This window comes from Microtus pennsylvanicus, chromosome 5, assembly GCF_037038515.1.
Source record: "Microtus pennsylvanicus isolate mMicPen1 chromosome 5, mMicPen1.hap1, whole genome shotgun sequence".
Taxonomy (NCBI): Eukaryota; Metazoa; Chordata; class Mammalia; order Rodentia; family Cricetidae; genus Microtus; species Microtus pennsylvanicus.
In genome coordinates this window covers 59,854,456-59,868,503 of record NC_134583.1, presented here as the reverse complement: position 1 = coordinate 59,868,503, position 14,048 = coordinate 59,854,456, and the positions used below count along the sequence as shown (strand labels likewise).

Here is a 14,048-nt window from a genome sequence, read left to right as displayed (position 1 = left end):
TGTCACCCCGCCTGCCCTGTGTTTTTCAGTGTCTAAGGAGCAGTCTCCAGGGAGCACACTGGCATACAAAGGATTGGGATTACAGGCAGGTGTCACCTGCCTGCCCTGTGTTGACAGTGTCTAAGGAGCAGTCTCCAGGAAGCACACTGGAGTACAAAGGATTGGGATTATAGGCAGGTGTCACCCCGCCTGCCCTGTGTTGACAGTGTATAAGGAGCAGTCTCCAGGAAGCACACTGGAGTACAAAGGATTGGGATTACAGGCAGGTGTCACCTGCCTGCCCTGTGTTGACAGTGTCTAAGGAGTTGTCTCCAGGAAGCACACTGGAGTACAAAGTCCCTTGCATCATCTGTCAGGGCTTACATTCACCTCAGGTGCAGCGGTTAGCAGAAGGCACCCAGAGGGGACAAGCTGAAAGACACCTGCTACCTTTGGAGTCAGCACCACACACCGACTCTTTCCAGCTGTGTGATATGTACGACATTCTCAGTCATGGCTGCCTCAACTGTCAGACCAGGACAATAAGAGCACATGGAAGACTTTGGATAATTCAAGCAGAGTAAACCCCTCAGAGATGGTGTGTCACGGGCCTCGACAAAGAAGTAGCTGTGTGACAGTCTCACGTTGTCTGTGACTCAGCTCCCTACTCCACAAGGTCGCATGGACTTCCACACACCTCTAGACATGACTGATGGCCTGGGAGGGAAAAGCTTCAGAGATTAAATAGGAAAGTGACTCACCTACAGGAAAAGATCTCTCTCTCTCTCTCTCCCTCTCTCCCTCTCTCTCTCTCTCTCTCTCTCTCTCTCTCTCTCTCTCTCTCTCTCTCTCTCTCTCTCTCTCACACACACACACACACACACACACACTCAGAGCGTGAAAGCACCCAAGATAGAACATTGACAATTGACAGATGGCAAGATTTTGGGTGGCCATCTTTCTTTCGCCTTGTCTAAATTTTCTCTAAGTTTCAGGATGTTTACTCACACTTACCCACCCCTCCTCCTGTCTTTGCACAGCAACCCTCCCTCACCCAAGCTGGTATGTCTCTGCCATCTGCATTCCTCAGGACACTCCTCTCTTCAGACCGTTTGCCTTTCCAAAGCCCCGCAGGCTCCCTCTTCTCAGGATGGTGGAACCTGGCCTAACCCTGGCCATGCCGGGCACTCCAGCTGGCCAGATTTTTTCCTCTTCTCAAGTATTCCCGGACCCTTACCGTGCACCTAGCCTACCTATTCACACAGGTCCCCTCCCAGCTGTCCCGGGTCTTCAAGCCAGCTCAGGTTTCCATTGGCTCACACGAGCTCTGCCAGGACCACCCTCATCACGGTCCCCAGAGCCACAGCCCTTAGAGAAAGGTTAACCCGGTCCTACTGTCTGCCTCCAGGGAGAGCCCGGAGCTGCACTGTCCTTTCTGCCTTCACCATCGACAAGCTGCTGGGCAACTCAGCCGTGGACCATATGACTCTGAGAATCACCACAGGCCTCCTCCAACCCCCCACTTCATCAAACAGCAACACATAGTTTCTCAAGGCACTTATTCCCATCACCCATGGCGAGCTGTGTACAACAGCTACCCTTGTCTAAGCTTGGGGTACCTGAAATGAAGCGGCAATCTTTCACTTACTACAGTCTCAGCTGTAGAAAGGAAGAAAAATCCCACCTATAAACCATAATAGGGGAAAACCTCCTGGATAATCACCCTTTCTAGATTTTAATTTCTATTATTATTATTATTATTATTATTATTATTATTATTATTATTATTATTATTATTATTATTATTATTATTATTATTGAGACAGGGTCCTCCTATGTAGCCCAGACTAGGCTCAACTATGATCCTCCTGCCTCACTTCCCAAACGCTAGGATTACAGGCCTGCCAACACATCTGGCTGTGGATTTCGATTACAATTTGCAACTTTATACATCAGATGCAGCTAACATCTGTCCCTTCCCTCGCAGCTGCCTGAGCTGTACAGACCAACTGCTGTGGCCCAACTTTTCAACATTCTATTTGGAAGACTGGCTAGAGACACACTCTCTGGCCTTCCCTCGCCTCGTTCCAGCTATCCAAGAGCTCTTAGCACCAAACTGTCACCATCCCTTCAACTCCACCTTCCTTACTGACAGCATTTCATCTACTGTTTGGAAATTATTAACTTTTTTTTTTAACAAGATACTGCAAGTCCCTCATCTAAGTGCCCCAAGAACACAGTTTATCATTATTCAGGTGACCTAATTTTCCAGTCACTTCTCCTACTGCAGGATGCTTTCCTAGAGCGGTACTCCCCACAGAAGGTTCTATTCCCAGCCTGACTCCTCTGAGACTTCTGATGGTTCAAATAAACGCAAGGGCATCTTGGGACACCCTCCCTGCATTTCTTCATCTGATTTTGCCTTTCATTAAAATAAGAAAAAAAAAGCGTTCTCATTTCCAGCACACTACCCCTTCTTGTAGTTTGAATCATTCAGAGGAAGGCTGAGGGGTTCTGTTTTCACAATCAAGTTTGTGGCACATTTTCCCCCAGGAGGGGACAACATGTGGTTGCTAAAGACCACATAGCACCTAGAAGCTCTTCAAATTACCTTCCATTTGGACATGAAATTGGCTTACAAAATGATTAAAACAATCCCCACCTAAAATATAGCAAGTCTTTCCCCCCCCCCCCCTATACTTTAGATTCCAAAAAGTAAAACTACACACAGGGCAAAGGGAATTCAGTTAAGATGGTCTCAAAGCGATCCAGGTATGAAGGTGTACACTGTAATCCCAGCAATCAAGAGACTAAGGCAGGAGGATAATGAGTTTGAGGTTAGCCTGGGCTACAAAGCAAGACCCCCACTGAACATAGGGCTGTATGTGGGATACCCACTCCACAGTAAAAACACCGTCCTGGTTTAGTCTGGCCACACGCTAGAGAACAGGGATTGTCACAGATAAAGACACAGTATTCTCAGTAACGAGGAGTGAGTCATCAGGCACCCACTGTCCCATGACAAGGTCACAGAGTCGAGGACAGACCCAATTACCCCAGCACCAAAGCCCTTATTCCAGCACTAGGCTACTCCATGGCTGACCACCCACACAGCAGTGAGTAGAGCTACTGCTTCTGCTCAGCTACGTACTGGGAACGGCCTTACGCCAGGACAGACAGGCACTCACGGGGTCAAGTCTTTCAAAGGACCCTGCACCCTTCCAGTGAATGCACACACAAGAATTCAGTCAGAGCCCTGGTAGCTACTTCCAGTTTTGCACCATTATAACTACATGAACATATCTATGTGTTCATGTTAAATGCTCGTCGTTTATCTCTCCAGGATCAACCCATGAAAGCAGCACTGCTCAGTCAGAAGCCTGCTCTTTTTGTTGCCTGTTGCTGGGAAACAGGCCCCTGACTCTGAACAGCTTTCCCCACACTGCAGTTTACAGCAAGCTGCCTTTTCCTCTCGACCACCAAGAGGCAGGCCAGGAAAGCTTCATCTACCACAGTCATGTCAGCACGCTCTGAGAACCACCGGGAAGAAAAAAAATCCTATTTCTGTTACCAGCTTAATTCCTGAGAGTATATCACTCAGAAGAGAAAAGTGGGGGGTGAGGAAAAGGAGGAAGCATTACGCAAGCAATAAGGAAAGGTCTACTTGCCCTTGCATGAAATAGGACAGTGCTACCTGCTACACAGGCCTCACAAAACTGTGACAGACACAAATGGGGCAGAGGAGAAACGTCCCCCACCCTGCAGGAGGATCTCAAAGGTTTCCCTCTGGTCGCCACTTTCCAGCCATAAGAATGTAGCCTCTCCGAGTGGCTCTTCTCCTTCCAGTGCAAGAAAGGACACAATCTAGAAAGGCAATCGGCATAGAACCAACCACCCATTCAGCTGAGCTCTCCAGAAAGGCAGCTGGCACAGACATTACTGAAGCTGCCAGAAACGGACCCTGGGAATATTACACACTGAGCAGGGTCTCACACCATGGAGAAGGGGAGTCAGCCCTGCTCCCCAGGGGTACCCCCACTGGCCTTACCTCAGGGGCGTGGTAGGAGACACACTGAAAGATCCAACCCATGGCGGGCGAGTACAGAGGGAGATAGGACAACAGCTCCACACCCTGGGCCACCAGCTGGTTCTGGACCGTGTCTCCGTGAATCTACAGGAGACCAAAAGGATATCAGAAAGGAGGGGAGTCACTCACACACACCAGGCTGGCTTGGAGGTGCATGGATGGATACGATGGACAGCCTGCTTCCTCTGTGTATTTAAAAACAAAATACACAGCGAGTTTCCCATGCCACCCGGCAGAGCAGCTCTGGAGGAGTGTTGTACAGGCAGAAGTAACCCATGCCAGGCAGTAAGGCTTCATAACTGTGTGTCAGCTCTCCCTCCATCCACTACAGGGCATGGTCCCCTGCAGACACCCGTGCCACTCTGCACATCTGGCCAGCTGCAAGGATCCTCAGCTTGACGAGCCCACTCGGTCTTGTGAATCTGCTCCCACCAAAGTCAGTTCAATGAGCTGCTATGCGGTGCTCTCCTACCTGTTTAAATGTAAGCAGGAAGTCAAAGAAGTTCTTGTTGAGGCTTTCCTTGAGGTGCGGGGCCACTTCCATCCCCACCTGCAACCAAACAAAGCGAAACCATCTTAGCAGCAAAGAGCCAGGCGCAAATAAGATGATGTGCCTGCCTTATCGTACTTTTTTTCTTTTCAACCCAGGCTGTCTCTATGCCATGACTGGCCTTGCACCCAGTCCTCCTGCCTCGGTCTCTAAAGTGCTGGAATTACAAATGTGTGCCACACATCTAGCTACAGTACCACTTTGAAAACAGAAAACAAAGGAGCTAGGATATAGCTCAGCAGTAGAGCTGAACATGTAAAGGGTCCTAGTATTCAATTCCCAGCAACACAGCACGCACACACAGGCGTGAGCGCGTGCGCGCGCACACACACATAAATACACATGCATGCATACACATACACATTTAGAGGAAAAGCCTACATCATTCTGCTTATCTATTTTCCCGCTCAATAAACATGCATTAATTTTATAAGAAAAACCACAGACGCTATTTTTAACGAAAAATGACATTTGGGATCAACTTTGAGTTCCCTCCAGGGCAATGAATGTATTTCTGAAGAAACCACCAGAGAACAAATCAATACAGCACAAAGGAGGCCGTGCTCTCAAGACGACGAAAACAATCTTCTCTTTTAACACACAAGATGGTCAACACTCATGGATATGTTTAGTAGATGAAGCAAGATTAAGATATAGGCAAGGAGTAGCAGGGTGGTGGTCCCATGCTCAGTACATACAAGGCCCTGGGTTCGACTTCAGCATCCTCCTTAACCCCCAAAGCTTAGGGAGCCAAAGACACTCAGTTACCACGTCATTGCTGACAGCAGCGCAGACACATTCTTTATTAGGCAAACATGAAAAAAGACACACTTTTAAATGTGTCTTACAGAATTTTAATATGACAGGCATGAAGCTAACAAACGCCATGGCCTGTCCGGTGAGATGGTTCAGTAGACAAAAGCGCCTGCTGCCAAAACTAACATTCCGAGTACAATCCTGGAGCCCAAGTAGCAGAGAGAAGACCGACCTCATGGCATGCCCTCCCACACTAAGAGAATACAACAGCAATTATTTTTTAAAGCCATCGTCCAGGGCAGGCATAGTGGCTTACATCTTTAATCCCAGCCCTCCGGAAGCAGGGGCAGGTGGAGTTCCAGGCCAGTCAAGGCTACGTAGTGAGATCCTGTCTCTAAATAAATAAATAAATAAATAAATAAATAGCCATCAGCCATCATTAGCAGCTCCAGAGAGCAGTACTTTAAAAACAGCGTGAGTTTTAAAGTTTGAAGCAAGGTACCTAGGGCAGAGGAGAAAGAGTGCTTTTTGAATACAATCTAGCAAAACAAAACAAAAACAAACAAAAACTCTCCCCTATGGGCACTCAGAGCGCTGGGGTCAGAGGTAAGTGAAGGTATGCACCTCAGCTAGGAATAAGCATTTGGATGTCATAACTGGTACACCAAGCTCAGTTCTAAACCACTGGCCAGCCAAAGATAAGACTTCCTACAGGAAGCTGCTGCCTGGGCTCCTCCAGCCGGAACAGAATTCTCCCAGTTACCAGGCCAGTGGTTCCCAAAAGGACGCTGTTCTGATGGTATCAACCACCACCCTTTGGGTGTGAGACTCACCAGAGGGTTAAATTCCCAGAACAGCTGAAAGGCCACAGAGTATTTCCAAGGATGGCCACCTAGCTAACAACCAGCTCCACCGGTTCTGAGTCTGTTGTCTGCCCCTCTATGTGATACCTTAGATGTCTAGGGACTCTACATCAGAGGACAGAGAGGGCTGCCCAGAGGGCAGGCAGTTGAGAGCAGCTGCAGGGGCCACAGCTGGAGGGCTGGAGGAAGGGCTACTCTGCCTCTCCCCTGGTAAACACTTCAGGCTCACCCACTCACTGCTTTTGTTCTTTTCTTCTTTTTTTCCCCCTCTCTCTTCTCATCAAGCCAAGGCCGCAGTTTAGGAGTCAGTCTGGCTCTTGAAGCTGCTGCCTGGCCCCAGTCCAGCCCTGGGGTAGCACAGGGAGCTGCTGGCGGCTCCTCCACCCCCCACCTACTCATTCCCTCTGCTTCTGCAACAGCCCACTAGGTTATGTTTAGGGATGATCCTTCCTAGCCATTAGTCCCAGAGTTGAGTTCCCAGGAGTGGGCACATGCCCAAGGCCCAGTAAGTTAAATACACTCCCATGCCACAGCCACGGTGGTGGGATGGAGGTGAGTGGCCCAAGGTAGTGTCCAGTGAATCAGCTTTGAGACTAGCGGGATCTACTGGGAAGAGGTACTTTACAAGTAACCTAAAAACAGTCCCTAAATGTGATGTGTGGGAGCTGAACGCTGCTGTGGTCTATCATATATAAAGAGCAAATACAGAAGGAAGCCAACCCGGACGAAGCAAATGCCCAACTTTGTAGATCTAGACCTAGCCAAGTGCTAGTCTGTATTTTCAGACTCAGTTTCTATCAGTTCCTTCTCTAACACCTGAGAAGACAATTTAAGAGGAGAGGATTATCCTTGCCCAGTCGTCTCTGATCACCACAGCAGCCCAAACCTATGTCAGGGATGGTGCTCCCTCCCAGGCCTTCGCCAGATCACACCTAGCCCAACTCTTTAACTAGGGACACACACACACACACCCCAAATAAACCCAGAGAATTCAACACAAGGAAAAGTCGGTCTCAAGTGACTGAAAAAGAGCCTAGGGCCTCCTTCCCAGCTGGAACTGAGAAAAATTAATCCAGAAAACCAGTTCACTTGGGTGAAGATGACCTTAAACGTCCCCTAATTAGAACTGCGGTAAGCTGGTCTACTTCCAAATTAACTTTTACAAGCCACCCCGCAGATCTCCTCTCTGTGAGGACCGTGTCCTCCAACCTGCAGCTAGCAGAGCAGAGGTAGCTGGAGAAGGAACTGCTAAGGAGGCAGAGTCAGCTCTGCGAGCTCAGCATACCCGACACAGATAGGCCCGGGCGTACACGGACACGAGTGGATCCCCAATCCCTCTGATCATGCTCGTCAGTCGGGGCAGGCACTCTGAAATCCCCCTGTGGGAGAAAGAAGGGCAGAGTTACACCTCATGGGAGGATCTGCTGTTCTTCACCTCCATTCTCCTCTGTGCAGGGGAGAAAAACACTACTGTAAGAAGCAAGGTCAAAGCTTCAGTTCCGTGTGACCAGTCTGTGGGAACAACTTACTGATGCTCCCCACACACACTCCTGTCTGAGGTCAAAGTTATTTGAATTCATTTATTTTGGTGTGTTGGAGACTAGCCTCAAAGCCTCAATTCTCCTGCCCTAGTGGCGGGACCGCAGGTGTGAGCTGCCTACCCAAGCCCCACTTTATAAATTGTAAGTTTTATCCCTCACGTGACTTTCCATCAATTGCCAGCCTTCTGACCTTTTATATCAGTGGTTCTCAACCTGTGGGTCACAACCCCTTTGGGGGTCAAATGACCCTTTCACAGAGGTCACATATCAGATATACTGTATATCAGATAATATGATTCATAACCGTAGCAAAATTAGAATTACACAGTAGCAACAAAAATATTTTTCTGGTTGGGGGTCAGCACAACATGAGGAACTGTATTAAAGGGTCACAGCATGAAGAGGTTGAAAAGCACTGTTCTATGTAGATCTATACAGATCACTGTTGGGTCCTGGATCAGTGTCCTATGTCCCATCTCTTCCTACCACCTCAGGCTGGCAGCAAACGGCCACCTCAAACCCCATCAATGTGACCTAAGATTCATTCCTGTGACACAGGTCTTCCCTCTTAGACACGATCCTCGCCCAAGTGGGAAGGCAAAAATAACTATTTCTTCAGCACCCATAAACCATGCCAGTCACCCATAGCTCCAAATTAAACAGTTCTCTGTGGGAAGTCCCTGGCTGCCCTTATGAGCTTGTGACACAGGTGCCAGGCATGACTCTTAAATGCCACTGGCTTCCTCAAGGCATGCAAATGGCTTGGAACCCCGTTTGCATGCTGCCTCAGCCCCAGGAGCAAAGGCTCCTGCTTCCACTGTGATCTTTACCATGATCGCCAACAGTGGCAGCCTACATAGCAAGGTGCAGGCACCCAGTTCTGTGTGTGTGGTCAGGGCCCACGCTTCTCAGTAGGTCCGTGCTCAGCAAAGGGGATTGAGGCTCAGGGTGTAAATAACTTACTGGAGACCCATGGCCAGATCCCAGGGAACTGACCTCCTGCAGGCTACACACTGCCCCACCCCGCGCCTGACTTTCCCTCTCTGTTCATCATATAGGGACTAAAATGTCATCTCCACTTCATTAAGTTTCCTATAAGTGGGAAAATACATGGGGAATCAGCACAGGATCACACGCCACAAACTCAATGACAATTGCTACTGTCACACCGCTATCGTGGGCTTGTGTCTTTGAACAGAAATCCTACAGCCCCAGATGAAGAAGGGTCTTACGTTTTGGAGAGGAATTTGTTACATTTCAGGATGGATGCTTCCACGTAACTATAGAAACGTTCCGTTAAGGAAGACATGGTCCAGGATGGCCTGTTCCCTGCCAGACAAAGGCTACTCCAGAAGGAAACAAAGACCAGTAAGTTAGGCAGGAGAAGGACATCACGGCCCATGGCCATGGAGAGAACTGATAGGCAGCTGCCGTGTTCTCTACAGGGTCCTCCAAGTTCCGCGCTTGTTTAAGTTTGGGGAAATGTTGCCTGTTGGCTCCTGGCTCTGGTGAGATTTAAAGTGAGTTTTAAGCCCTCCGATCAAAGCCCCATGGGGAGCATAGACCTGAGATAACTAAGATACAGTGTGTGGAGGTCAATGTCCCCATGCTTCAGTACTGGGGTACTGGTAAGAAGAGCAGGACCTGGACTCTCGAGACGGCTCATCGGGTTGCCACCAAGCCGGAGGACCTGCACCATCAGGGTGACTCACAACCACCTGTAAACTCAGCTCCAAGTGAACCAATGCCTCTGGCCTCCGAGGGTATACAAACACAACTGTCACACAGTTAAAAACAAAATAAATCTTTTTTAAAAAATGAGACTTCTTAACATGGGAATGTTGCTCAAAAGAACAAAAGCCTGACTCATGCATCGTATTCAAAGTAACAAACAAGAAAACTATCAAGATTGAGAGGGATTCCAAGCAAGGCCCTCTCCAGCATAGCTACTGACCACGACAGAACCAGGTGTCAGCGGGAACTTCTGGGCAGCCCATCCCCCCAGCTGCTGATTCCAACACCACTCTTCCCACCCGCCATTAAAACAGGACAAGAAAAGGATACAATCTCGGAATGAGTTCCCGGATGGAAGCAATCTTGAAAAACCAATTCAGGCATGTTTCCTTGGCTGTGTCGTTCACGTTCTCTGGGGAAAAGTGATCTGCAATGCAAAACCATCTGTGTTGGTCCCCAAACCCTGGGTTGTTTCAGTTGTTTTGTTGGAGACAGGGTCTCACAATGTCACCCGGCCGGCTTGGAGCTCACAGAAATCTGCCTGCCTCCAAGCACTGGGGTGAAAGGTGTAGGCACCACAGCTGGCCTGTTCCTGGATCTTCCGAGCTGCCACAGGCCAGGGGCAGAGGGTGAGGAGCTGGAGTCCCTCCTTGTCTTCACTAGGAAACAGTGACAGAAATGACAGCACTGCACACACATGCTCTGGAAGGGCCAGCCGTCTGTCAGTTTGGGACAACATTAGCTAGCCCACTGATCCACACAGTACATCTCCATCCACTTCCGGAGTTGGAGGCACAGAGAAGTTCAGTGACTTGCCCAGGACACACAGCAAGCCTATGAGAGCATGAATATAAGGCAGGGCAGCGTAGCTCCTTATTCTTAGCCACCACACACTGATGAACCAGAGGTCCTTGATGTGCACAGCAGTCACTGTGGCAACAGCTGAAGGATCATGGATGCACCTGGCACCTGATCTCATATCAGGAAATGTGAACAATGCTTTTACCCTAAATGTTAAAAGTCAGACCTGAAGGTAAGTCAAGGCCAGGCCAGGCTGCCAATACAAGTTGGACACTCTGGTGTCCGGGGTCATACTGCCAGCTTATTCCAGTATCTATTCTTTTTCTCTTTAATAATAGAGCTCTCCCTGACTTCCGGGCTGGCCACTCAGCCATTCTTGCAGGTATGATCACATGACTGAGTGTGGGCCCCAGATCACAACAAAAGCACAATTCCCGTGAAAGATCTTAAGAGGAGGGACTTGTCCTCCCCTGTTCCCACCAGCCTGATGGGGTGACAATGCTGGAATTGGAGTCCCTGGCCCTGTCACCAGCTGCCTGCCAGCCATTACCTTCCTTAACCTTGTCTGGCTACACAGTCAATCCTAATCGTGATAAACAGTCTTTGCCATCAATAATACAAGTTTACTCAGAGTTCTGGACATGGCACACATTTCCTAAGGAGTCGGGGCAAAGGCAGGATAATCACATAGCAAGACCCTAACACAAAAAGAAAAAGTTGAAATCTTACAGCTCATACAAAAAACACATAGACACACACACACACACACATATATATATATACAGACACATACATACAAACACAGAGACATGCATACATACATACTACAAATATACACATACACACAAAATACACACAAACATACATGTATACACGTGTACACATAGACAGATACATACAAACACACATACAGAGACAGATACATACAAACATACACATACAGAGACAGATACATACAAACATACACATACAAGCATATATATGCATACATAAACATACGTATAAGTATACACATATACATGAGACGCACACAAACATACAAATACACACATACATAAAGAGACACACATGCACACAAACATACACATATACACACATACACATATAAAAACATACATGTACACACACAGCAATCTCATACAATGATAGACAACTTCCAGGTCAAAAGAGAATTAAGAAATGGACCATGTTACACAAGACTTTAACATAGCATAGAAAACTAAACAGTACTAAACAATAGATTCCTATACTTCATTTGCTCACCAGAAAGGCCATGGAGCCAACAACAAACAATGTTAAGCTGTCAACAGGGCAGAGGGCAGACCCTGCCCTCCGGAAGCACACCAGTGGTGGAGACACATACACAGGAAACAGTAGCCAGGTAAAGCTAGGATACCAGGTAATCAGAACCGGAAAGATGGGGGAACGGCAGTGGAGCGGACAAGGCATATGGAGGCTGGGGGAGGAAAGAGATCAAGGACAGTTTCTGCACAGGTGGTATCTGAGCTACATCCCCCCCACCCCCGCCATCACAGAGCAAAGCTGCCATGCTTAGAGAGGAGAGCAACACGTTCTAGAAAGAAGAAACAGCGAACACAAAACCCTGAGACCAGTCAGGGCCCAGGAGGCCTCCTCAGTAGACCACACGGGCATAGAGTGAGCTCGCAGGTTTTCCCTAAGTGCAGTGGCAATGCCCCCGAGGCTCGGGGCAGAGAGGCACGGGTGACAGACTTCAGAGATCACACTGGAGCTGCGACATAGTGAAGGAATACAGGATTTGGAAATCAATCCACAAGAGCCTTCTATATAACAGAGAGCAAAGTTGCCACCCCCAACTTTTTTTAAGTATCTCATTTTCTGACTCTGAACTTTTGCAGATGTTTCAGGAAAAGAACAGAGACCAAGTAGTCTAGTTCTCCTTCACTGCCACATTGACCTAGGCCTCTGTTGATCCTGGCGTGGCCAAAGTCAGCCCTGGAGACAATCGAAAGATGGGGCTGCTGAGGGGTGAGGCAAGAACCACAAGACAGCCAAGTGCAGGGATGTCTCCCGTGTAGGACACAGCATGCCTTAGCCACTCAGTGAATGGCTTCCTTAAACACCTGCTGGATTAAGAAGGGAGAGAGGGCCAGTGAGAGGGCTCGGTGGGAAAAGGCGCTTGCTGCCAAGCTTGATGCCCCGAGTTCAATCCCTGGGACTTGCACAGAGGAAGAAGACTGCCTCCCAAAGCTGTCCTGTAACCTGCACATACGCTTGTAGAGTATGGGGCTGGAGTTAGCCTCCTCAGCAGACAGACAGACAGGGGGAGGGGCCAAACTGGGTAACAAGGATGGTGACCTTCCAAGGTTTGGTCCTCACCTTCCTGTCAAAAGCCTTCAGGGAGGGCTTCCCTGCCGGTCGGATCCCTGCTGGTGGACTAGTTCAGTGGGTTCAGGAGACATGTTTACACAGTTGTATAGCCTTCTTCAAACTGACCAGCCCTAAATCAGTACAGGAAGACCCTTCAAGAACTTTAAATGCCAAGGCCTAAAGGAAGGCCTGGGCTTCGGCCTCCTGAGGCCCATTCTGCTTAGCAGAGGGTCTTTTTCTGTGTGCCTGCTGTATGTATGTGTTTCCTCACCCCCAAAAGCCTTTCTCCAGCCACTCATTCTGTCTGCTCTGGTTGTCTTCCGTATGTCTCAGCCATGCTCAAGATTTTTCCTGCCTTTAAATCTGTGACTGGCAGTTAACACTCCCCTCCACATAATAAATACGTGGAAAAACCGTTTTAAAGAAGTGTGGCTGTAAAGGGGGACCACACATAGTAACAAGTACTTTTCCTCTTCACTTTTCCTTTCTTTCTTTCTTTTTCTTTTTTTCCTTATCTCTCTCTCTTCCTTTTCCTCTTCTTTTTTTCTAAAATGGAGACAGTTTTACCATGTAGTCCAAGCTAGCCCAGACCCACGGTCCTCCTGAGTACTGGGGTTACAGGGTGAGCCACCACGCCTGGCTTGCTGTGTACTTGGCATAACTCTACAAGACGCTGGAATTTTCCAGACTCACATGAGCTGAACGACAGTTAGAACTCCTGAGGGCGAAGAGCTCAAGAATTAGCTCCTGCAGCCGAGGGACTTGATTCAAATGGAAAGAATGAGTGCAAGAGTCACCGGCTCTCTCCTCCTACAGAAGTCTCCAGGCAGAATTCTGTGGAGCAAACTTCAAAGCTTCCTTCCCAATTTCAGATAAGAGTCATTCCCCAGGAGCCAACAGTGGCAGACAAAGTCTGTCCTCCCTCTTTCATGGTCTCAGAGTCGGAGGAAAACACCAAGCAGAGATTTTAAGGGAAAGGAAAAAATTATGACCAAATAATTTGCAAGAAAACAAAAGCCTGGGTCAGCCTGAGCAACACTGCAAGACCTGCTTCAGAACAAAAGCAAAACACACCCTGATCTGTACTGCTCTCAATTAAGTAAACTATTTGAGCTAAAACTGCTGGCTGATATACTCAGGGAAGGAGAGCACCCTTCGATGCTGCACCGGAAGTGTTTGGGTAGGGCCCATTCGTGATTTTCCTTACTTGACTCTAACGTGTTGTTCAGAAAATGACTACAGTGGATGCAAAGCCGAACGTCCCTGGGGGTCAGGCAAGCCACACACTTTTGTTTATTTGAGACAAGTCTTGATATATTAGCCCAGGCTAACCTAGATTCTGCCTCAGCCTTGAGTGCTAGGACTACAGGCAACATCACTAGCCAGAC

The 14,048-nt window shown here is 48.4% G+C and overlaps 1 protein-coding gene across 1 annotated transcript in view; it reads right to left on the bottom strand.

Annotated features, from left to right (window-relative positions):
- Positions 1-14,048, bottom strand: part of Vps35l (VPS35 endosomal protein sorting factor like) — a 107,119-nt gene that overhangs the window by 66,340 nt on the left and 26,731 nt on the right. Inside the window, exons 10-14 of the mRNA XM_075972016.1 lie at positions 9,841-9,937; positions 9,009-9,056; positions 7,521-7,614; positions 4,539-4,616; positions 4,028-4,150 (exon numbers count right to left, since the gene is read on the bottom strand). Of these exons, the coding sequence (XP_075828131.1) occupies positions 4,028-4,150; positions 4,539-4,616; positions 7,521-7,614; positions 9,009-9,056; positions 9,841-9,937 (440 nt within the window). The remainder of the gene's footprint in view (positions 1-4,027; positions 4,151-4,538; positions 4,617-7,520; positions 7,615-9,008; positions 9,057-9,840; positions 9,938-14,048) is intronic.